Genomic DNA, 9,458 nt, shown 5'->3' with positions numbered 1-9,458 from the left:
CCCAATTTAATTAATTAAGTAGTATTAACTAGCTATCTAACATCTCTTTAGTTCTAGTTTCAATACCATTATTATGCTTGATTAATTAATTATTATCTGATTGATTCTATTCTCGTAAAGGCACTGAAGCAAGCGCCGGGGAATGATTTATGTGCGTACTACGTTTGCGAGAACAATCGCATGATGGCATCCGAAAGGAGCAGAGATGATGGACAACAATGGGTACATTTGCCAGAACACTATTCACAATTTTTTACATCATTATCTAATATATATACACACACAACTAATACATGCATATTGATCTCCTCCTTTAAAGATGAAGGACATGCGGGATAAGCTCCTACCAGAGAATCGCGTACGAGCGATTCAAGAGAAAATAGCGGGATTTTTGCTCGACCAGGTCATAGATCCCAAAGGAGAATTCCATTACCTGCTACCGCAGTAATGCCTCCATGTAATGATCTGCAAATTGTAGGAGAAATTGTATATACCAACTTGTGTATAGATATATGTGTGTGTGTGTGTGCGCGCGCGCGCGCGAGAAATTTGATGATATATATGATCGGTTCTATGAGAAATTCTATTTATATATATGCATAACGTGTACAATATGTAGTAGCGTAAAATATGTTTCAAATGAAAAAGAATTAAATAGAAAACACAAAATTAAAAGGAAAAATAAATCATAAAACCAAAAAACCCTAAACCTGAAGGTCTCCCAGCCCCCGGCGCGGGCTGGTGCCACGTGGTGGGCCTTTCGTGTCGGTTCGTGTTGAACCGGGACTAAAGGGGGGACCTTTAGTCCCAAGGTCCCCATCCTTTAGTGTCGGTTCCAGAACCGGCACTAAAGGGTCTTACGAACCGGGACTATAGTCTGTTTCTGCACTATTGAAAAGATAAAATGTGATAGATTGATTGATCAATTGCGTGTTGTTAAATCGACCATCATTTCTTATCTATTTATGAGACGGCTAGACTTTTCGTACAAGAAAAAGACTCCAAATCCAAATTAACCGAACTCTGATTATACGTGGGCCTAAGACGGTAGTTCAGTTTTTGAGATCCACAGGCTATAGACGAACTCCTATTAAAATATCCAAAAAGCAAAGTAAGAAATCTCATGTTGAGCGCTTTTTCATCGGAGGTCATCTTAAGAGTAGAATCTCTCTCGCCAAAAAAGTGATGACTAGCACCATGTATCAGACATGGGTATACATGATATTTCGTGTCAGGTGTCACTTTTTACTAGTGAACGCGCCGCATTGTGTTGGTTGTAACTTTTGTATGCGATCTTGGATTGAGAGGATTCAAATATCAAAATCGTTGGCCTCAATGAGAAGAATATTTTCCATCTGATGTGATCTTCGGTGTGTAATCGGCCGAGCAGCAACTTTCAGCACCCCGAGAACTATTTTGGCCCTCGAGATGCAGCAACTTTCAGCACCCCGAGAACTATTTTGGCCCTCGAGATGAACTCAAATTGAAATGGCCCAAACAATAAATATGTCTGTTTTGCTGATACATGGTTTTTTCATAGTGGACATTTATTAATTTGAGGCCATCTTAATTACGTTTTCTACCATGACAAAATCTGGTGTTAACATATGCCCCTTTTTTTTGGCGAAGTTCGTGTGCCAGGAAATAACTTCGAGTTTTTTTGAGGACGATGTTAATACTCCATTGGCCATTTTTATGTGCTAAGTACAATAAATGTATATCAACCATGTTTACACTTAGGACGATAATCATGTATTAGCTATTTGACTAAGCAATAAAAGTGCAGCTAATCAAATGTATAGGGATGTGGTAAACTGGTAATGCCCTCTCATGACGCAAGACATTATATTGCATCTATGGATCAAAATATTACCATGGAGGGTAATCAGTCATACCTAAGGATGAATTCCACATCATGGGTATCAGTGAGATAATGAATAATGTAAAAAATATTCACATGCAGTACAACGAACTGATAATATTCGCGGTGTCTCTGTCTATTCACATGCAGTACAACGTCACGCTATTATACATACATAAATTGTTCTCCCCCTCTTCACAAAAAAACTGGCGTGGCACGCAACTTTGCTTCTGGTGCCAACCAAAACCGCGTGTTTATGGTGTGCGTGAACCCTAGCAAGCAATGTGTTATTGCTCCTCAACATGTACGTCGGTTTCGTCGTATATCTCCTCCTGGGCACCACAAAAGAAAACAGTTAATATAGTACTGCAAAAAACAGGGAAAATACACAGGAGTTCCTGGGTGCTCCACACCCCTCTATGAATATTAATCGTAAAAAATACCCAAAAAATCCAAAAAAAAAAACTAAAATTTGGGGATATGAAACCTGGGTTCACAATATACTCCCGTGTGAAATTTTGTGAAAAAATACCGGGAAACATATCCGTGGAGAAGGAAATATTGCCCGAACAAAAATCCATCCAAACAGTTTTTTTCTATACATAGGAAAATTTTGTCTTCTTTGCCACGAAATTTCACACGAAAGTATATCGGGACCCCAGGTTTGATATCCCAAAATCTCAGGGGTTTTTTCAAATTTCTCCGTATTTTTTTGAATTCAATGTTCGTATAGGGATGTGGAGCACCCGGGTGCTACAAATCTGCTTCCAAAAAACAGTCTATACATGCTTGACCTTAAAGCAACCAATGGTCTACGCCACATTGATCAACAGGTTTGGTAGAACGGTCGTCAGTCAAGTACAGCACGTCTTATGTTGTTGACAAGGAGAACCATCATTATGAGCGTGGATTTGAAATGTCGCTTACTCCCTACGTTTCTAAATATAAGCCCTTTTAGATATTTCAATACAGACTACATACGGATATGATGTACATAGACATATTTTAGAGTGTAGATTCACTCATTTTGCTCCATATGTAGTCCATATTGAAATCTCTAACCTGTCTTATAGAGTACTCCCTCCGTCCCAAAATTCTTGTCTTAGATTTGTCTAAATACGGATGTATCAAGTCATGTTTTTGTATTAGATACATCCGTATCTAGACGAATCTAAGACAAGAATTTTGGGACGGAGGGAGTATTTAGGAACCAAGGGTGTATCATCCTTTGTAACAAGTGTAAGTCAGCATGTGTTGGAGAAGGTGAAAATGACGAGCTCTTTGCGAGCACTAACCTGCAGCAGTTCTTCGATGACATCCTCCATGGTTATGATCCCGACGGCTTCTTCATCCTCGCTCAGCATGGGCAACGGCTCTTCGTGCACTTGGAGAACGTCCGACTGATCTTTGGACCATTTCCCCCTCCTGCTTCCTGTATTAGAGTTCAGGGTGTTGGGGTAGCTCTTCCACCTCCGCAGCGGGGTGAGATTCTTCGCAACCTTCTCACCCTGCTTCTCGTCGATGGCGATGGCGACCTCTGTTAAAAGGAAGGACAACAAAGAGAAACTGAGAGAACTGGACGGCGGCAGTTTATATATGAGTGCGACATGCAAGTTCGGAAGAAGCACGGACTGCCTTGGAGCTGCTCACCAAGAGATCCGCCATCGATGCTGGGCTGCTTAGCTGGGTAGCTTGGAATGTTTTGCTTTATGACAACCGCCATGTGGCTGTGGCCCTTCTGGAATTCGTTTAGGATGTCATACAGGGGCATGTCTTCTGAAACGCTGAATTATTTAACAAGGTGCAGAGATGTAAGCTGTACATACAAATACTTGGTACACGACTCCAGAATTTTCAATGAACAAAAATACATGTCCTTCTGTTCATGTATTCCACTTCATTCATTTCATTGAGAATTTTCGAAATTTCTATTCATATTATCCACATGACAAGGACAACAAAACTCGTCTGCAACTCTAGTATAGACCATCTCTGTTAATTCTGAATCCACCTTAAAGTGTTATTTAACGGAAGGAGAAGACAAGTTTACTTGAGCAGATATATGAAGCAAGAATGAGATCCCTTTGTTTGTATTTTGACTTATATAGACCAGCCATTGACAGCCCTTCGTATTTTAATTACAGACCAATGATTCACAGCCATATTAATAATTGCATAGAACAAAAGTTACTTGACTATATTAAGCAACATATATATATCTACCAAAATTTTGGGAAAAAATAGCTACTTATAGTTTTATATCATACCGAGGAATTTTGCGGATGGTTACACTCTTTATGGGAATTTCATCATCAGGGTTAATGGATAATAAATTCTTCACCTGAAAATATATAACACAAAGGCAGGTTAGTACAATAAATTGCCCACATGAAATAGTTACATTCGTTGTATATAAAAGAAAATAAAATAACCAAAATCTATAGCCACATCATAATTATATCTATACGTGCAGGATTTCCAAAACATATTGATCAGATACGAGGAGATAACTACAGCAAAAAACACTTCTTGTAAAAGGTGCAAACATAAGGTCAGGCATGCTGTCTGGTTTGACGTATAATTACAAATTTAAATTATCGTGCCTCATATAAATTAGAAGTTGAAATTCTGTTAATGACTAAAAAAAACGTAGTATCACTACATGATAGCCAATGACAGCATGCAAAATGTAATGCCTTCCCTCACAAAGTATGCTCACTTGTGCACCACAATACAGTCACCTGTATTGAAGAGGATATGCTATCCTAGTTCAAATACAGGTACGCGACTACAGAAGCATCCACTCTGATCTGACTCTGTACTTCAATCATACAAATACCAAACTACTGGCCCAGGGTTGGCAACCACAGTGCCCACCAGTGACCTGCCTTTTACCCACAGAATAAAAAACATGGATTTCTATCTGGACAGAAACTAAAGATCCTGGTCGATTTTAGAAATCCTGTCCTGCTCAAGTATCATTCTCCAACAAGGAACAAACTGATAGGTGCTAAATCCCAGGAAACAGAAAATTAAAAACATTTCATCCAAATAAAAACTTGTTACAAAATTGCATAATCATTGTTTTCGAAAGCAGAATATAGCATTACCAATATCAATCCAATAATGTTTGTATCCTTTTCATAATAAACTGGCACTCTGCTATGACCTTTCTCAATGACCTCTTGCATTAGTTTCCTGCACAGAAGAGAACACAAATGATTGAACTATGTGCTAAACAGAACATCATGCATTTTAACAAAAGAAAAACATGCATAACTGTAGCCAATGTTTAATTGGATTCTTGTTCAATAAGACAATCCAGTACCTGTCGAGCTTTGCATTTATATCAATCACAAATGTATCACAAAGAGGTGTCATAGCATCTTTAGCTTTCTTTTCACTGAGCTCAAGAGCGCCAGCTATTATAGTTGTTTCATCGTGGGTTAACTCTCCACCTTTACCAGCCTGTTTAGTAATAAGATAAGTCGGAGTTAAAAACTGCAATGCAGGCTAAAGAGGATAAAGTGGCATGCCTTGTAAATAAAATAAATGGTGACAAGGATTATTTAGGGTGTGTTCAGTGACAAATATACTGGCTTGCAAAAGCAAAAAATATATTAAGATGCATCAAGGTAAAGGGCAGCCCGGTGCACATAGCTCCCGCTTGTGCAGGGTCCGACCACTTGTATCGCCCCTTGATCTTCCATGTGACGAAGCAGCATGTATCCTCGGTTATTTGGTGACCAGATTGTCATGAATCAAGTTCGTTCTGCTAATAAATCTCAGACAAATCCAGAGAGTAAACGTGTAGACCAGCAGATCACCATCGTTTGGAACCTCTGGTTGGGGTAATGGATTGTATATGTTCTTGTAGCTACAATCACTATCATCCAAACTAGCATCTAGAACCCACATGCCAAGTTCTGTGAAATCCATCCCTATCAGTATTTATAGCTACTTGTGAATGTGATCCTCTCTGTATCCTACCACAGACCAACCACCGTCTGCACATCAAAGATATTCAGACTTCACAGGTCACTAACATATTCTCTGTTTCATGCGCAATTTTTTTTGGCGGAGTATATCACTATGTTCCGAAAATGCTTACAGTATTTAAGGAATGTGGATTCTATTTAAGATATACAAACTGCTATCATGAAGGTGTCCAAAATTGCATTTACTAGGCAGACACTACATAATGTGTGTGACCCTACATCATGTTTCCTAGATAGACGGTGCACAGGAAGAGAAAAGTGGGCCTCAACATCTACTTAGATATAGACAGAAATAAATACATTGCAACTGTCTAAGATCAACGCAGTCTCATGGTATTTCATTTTACAAGATCAGATAATCAGTTATGTTACCTCATTTCCGTGCAGTGTCACAAGTGTTTTTAGCTCAGCTCTACGGAAGAGTGCTGCTTTACCGTGGCCAAGCATATGGTCCAGCAGCTGAAACAGAAAGGGCAAAAGTTCAAATCATGAATGTTCGAGAACTTGTCCTGTAGATAATTGCACCGAGTCTAGGAGCATAGTAGTACCTTGGCGATCGGATATGCAACAGGGAAACATATCCAAACAAGAACTCGGACTAGTGGAGCAACCGAGGCACCAATTGCCAGCCCATACCGTGAGCAGATAGATTGTGGTATGATCTGTTTACACCCAACTATTAGCATACCATACCATGCATTTGCGCATCACAGGTAAAGTTTTTACCACTCACCTCGCCGAACAGCAGGATCAATGTCACAGAGATCAAAACAGCACCCCAAGCAGTCACCAGGCTATCAAGGAAGATCGGCAATGCCTGATATGCACAAAGGAGTATGTTATCAGTTACTGTACTTCATTTACATAGAGGGGTGGCCTGAAAATCAAGAAGAGCACCTCCATAGCCACAGCGTTGCAGATCAGAAGAGTGCATAGCAGAAGGTGCTGGTTTTTCACCACAGGCAATATCTTAGCTGCAAACAGAAAATGTTGTTATTAGCACATAAGACACGACATTATATGCCTCTGTTTGCATTCGAAACATGTGTCTCGTTAAGAACAAGGTAGTGGGCGTGCTTTACATTTCATCAGTCAACTAAAGAAACAGCCTAGAATTCATCATCAGTGTCCAGTTATATCAGGGTTCAATAAGCGACAAAAAAAGAACAGGATTATAAGAAGACCAGAGAATTATTTTTTCCCTAACTTGTGCTGACAGACGCCATCTCACAGAATTTTCCATTCCCCCTCCCCCCTCCCCCTTGTACTGTGCCAGTGCTACGACCTCTCACTTTCCGAAAGAACAAGCCAGCGCACCGAGCGTACCATGTGTCACCATCTCTGTCTACTTGAACAGGACGCGAACAAACTGACGAGGTGACCAGGCCTCCCGATGAACAGCATGAATTCATCGAAGAAGACAAGAAAGAAAGAAAAAAAAAAGGAAAGCACTCCTACAAGTTCCGGGACTTCCGGTCCACCCCGGACCACCGCCGAACAATCCTCTAGTAGTTCTGGACAGGGATCCCCGTGGATGGAAAATCGACACGATCCACCAGCCTCCTCGCAGAGTCACAGCACCACGCCCCCAACATTCACCGCGTGATTTTCTCGGCGGGGCCGACGCCTGGGAGCTGTCCGACGAAATGGCGAGCCCAAACTAAAATAGTAGTAGTACCGAATCGGGCGCGGGGAGGTGGAGCGCGCGCGGGAATGGGGGCGGGGCGGGGGAGGGGAAAATGGCGGCACCACCTGCGTACTTGCGGTCCTTGTCGGTGCCGGACTTGGCGAGGACCTCGAGGTCGACGAGGCTGAGGGACATGAGGCCGAGGGTGAGCCCGGACATGAGCCCCGCGAAGAGCACCAGCACCACGATGACGGCGATGTGCTCGAAGAAGGGGCCCCCGCAGCACCGGTACTCCACCGCCATCCGCCGCCGCCGCCGCCGACGAGCTTCCTCCCTTCCTTCCCCTCCCCGCCACGCCTCTCCGAAGTTATTGAGCTCTGTTTTTTCTCCCCTTTTCCAGTGAGCCGTTTCGCTATTTGGACTCGGCGTGTGAAGAAGACGAGTGAGGCGACGCGACGGGGCGGCCGTGGCCCGAGGGGGTGGGGACGCGTGTCGCCATGACATGTGGGCCTGGCGGGGAGGCTCTGGGTGGTCCCTGGCTGGCGGTTGGGCGGGCCCGCCGGGCAGCGAGCGGGAGTGTGCCCGCGGAAATTGCTTTTTTTTAGGCGGAGTTGATTAAACGCTGCTTCGCGCGCTTCGCTCCGTGGAGAATGGCCGAACAGGGCCTAAAAGAAGAACGTGTGGTGTGCTGCACATGTGACAAAATATATAAGCTGGCCTATGGACCGGCTCCACGACGTTGGTACGTTGCTTGCATGCTGGCCGCGTGTGCATGATTCGAGGCGTGGTACCCCGCGCGCGTCGGCCGTTGCGATACTACTACGTGCTCGATCCACCGTACGTGGCCGGTGCTCGGCATCTGATGCCACCACAGCTACGACCTACGACTACGAGGCTGCACCGCGCTAGTAGCATCGTGGGCTGTTTCCAACGTACCGTGCGCACCCCACGTCTCCATGACGAGAATGTACGCTCATACCTAACATCAAGTCATCAACGCACACATATATACAGCAAATTACGTTCGCAGAAAGCAAAACAGTAAGAGTCTTACTAAGTCTTAGTCGACTGAGTCAATGTTGTATCCGTAAGATCTTACATTGAGATCCTGAAGAAAAAAAATAGCTTTTCTCTCTTTAATATGGTATGTCATTTGACTGGGACTTGATTAAATCTCAGTTGACTGAGACCTGGCCACACCCAAACAATAAATGATTGAAGCTATGACAAAGTGAACGATGACACAAAAAACTACAAAACAATTGAAACATCGATCGACGAATTACAACAACGACCATCCACAGTTCCACACTAGCCATCATTTGACATCATAAGGACAACAAGAAATACTATCTAGCAGCAACACATATAGAAAAGGAGCGACGCTCAAGCGTTATCGTTTTCAGATCCATCCACCAAAAGCAGGATCCTGTTTTTTCACTCCAAAGATAGAGTTCAAGTAAATTCGAGCTTTCGGTGACTAGGCTTAGCCCAGTAGCTACCCTCTAGCAACGAAGAGAGGAGTAGGAGGCGACCGTGGCTGCTGAGAAGGGAGAACGGGGCCGTGACTGTTAGGAAGCTGCTATTTAATACTTTCTTTGTCTCATAATGTAAGAACGTTTTTCAAGTTATGTTAGCTTGAAAAAAGTTTTATATTATGGAACGGAGGGAGTACATGATGTCTTGATCTAAGTAAATGATTTGTGTAACTTTGGCTAATTTGTTAGTACCATGTTGCTACATACCGTGTTCATCAATTCACTAGGAATGTGGAAGACATGTGACCGAGGTTAGAAGTCTGAAGGGTGATCATATTATACGCTTTAACGTAGTATGAGAGAAACTATTCTTTCCATGGGTGACATCTTCTCGTCAACATTGAGATGCACGGGTTGACTTCATTAATAAATCTTCGCGATTTTCGTATATTCAGTATGGATGTGTGTCCGTAGGTGCATATTTGTGTGCGTGT

General features: G+C 42.6%; 1 protein-coding gene across 1 annotated transcript; it reads right to left on the bottom strand.

Moving 5' to 3' along the window:
- Positions 1–1,831: 1,831 nt before the first annotated feature.
- On the bottom strand, positions 1,832–7,902 carry LOC123090637 (DUF21 domain-containing protein At2g14520). The gene is made up of 11 exons (XM_044511957.1): positions 7,612–7,902; positions 6,757–6,833; positions 6,593–6,676; positions 6,408–6,521; positions 6,232–6,318; positions 5,190–5,329; positions 4,972–5,059; positions 4,129–4,202; positions 3,512–3,645; positions 3,157–3,398; positions 1,832–2,193 (listed from the first exon to the last, which is right to left on the bottom strand). Exons 1-11 carry the CDS (start codon positions 7,787–7,789, stop codon positions 2,149–2,151), a joined length of 1,263 nt encoding a protein of 420 aa, XP_044367892.1. The 5' UTR covers positions 7,790–7,902; the 3' UTR covers positions 1,832–2,148.
- Positions 7,903–9,458: the final 1,556 nt, after the last annotated feature.

This window comes from Triticum aestivum, chromosome 4B, assembly GCF_018294505.1.
Source record: "Triticum aestivum cultivar Chinese Spring chromosome 4B, IWGSC CS RefSeq v2.1, whole genome shotgun sequence".
In the NCBI taxonomy this organism is placed as follows: domain Eukaryota; kingdom Viridiplantae; phylum Streptophyta; class Magnoliopsida; order Poales; family Poaceae; genus Triticum; species Triticum aestivum.
The sequence above is the reverse complement of the archived record's forward strand: the minus strand, read 5'-3'. Positions and strand labels throughout refer to the sequence as shown.

What these genes read in the sequence shown, in the direction of transcription:
- LOC123090637 (XM_044511957.1), bottom strand. Translation starts at nt 7,789, where the DNA reads ATGGCGGTGGAGTACCGGTGCTGCGGGGGCCCCTTCTTCGAGCACATC. An exon ending in GCAACGCTGTGGCTATGGAG is followed by an intron (nt 6,677 to 6,756) that starts GTGCTCTTCTTG and finishes TGTGCATATCAG; the next exon opens with GCATTGCCGATCTTCCTTGA. An exon ending in TGATCCTGCTGTTCGGCGAG is followed by an intron (nt 6,522 to 6,592) that starts GTGAGTGGTAAA and finishes GGGTGTAAACAG; the next exon opens with ATCATACCACAATCTATCTG.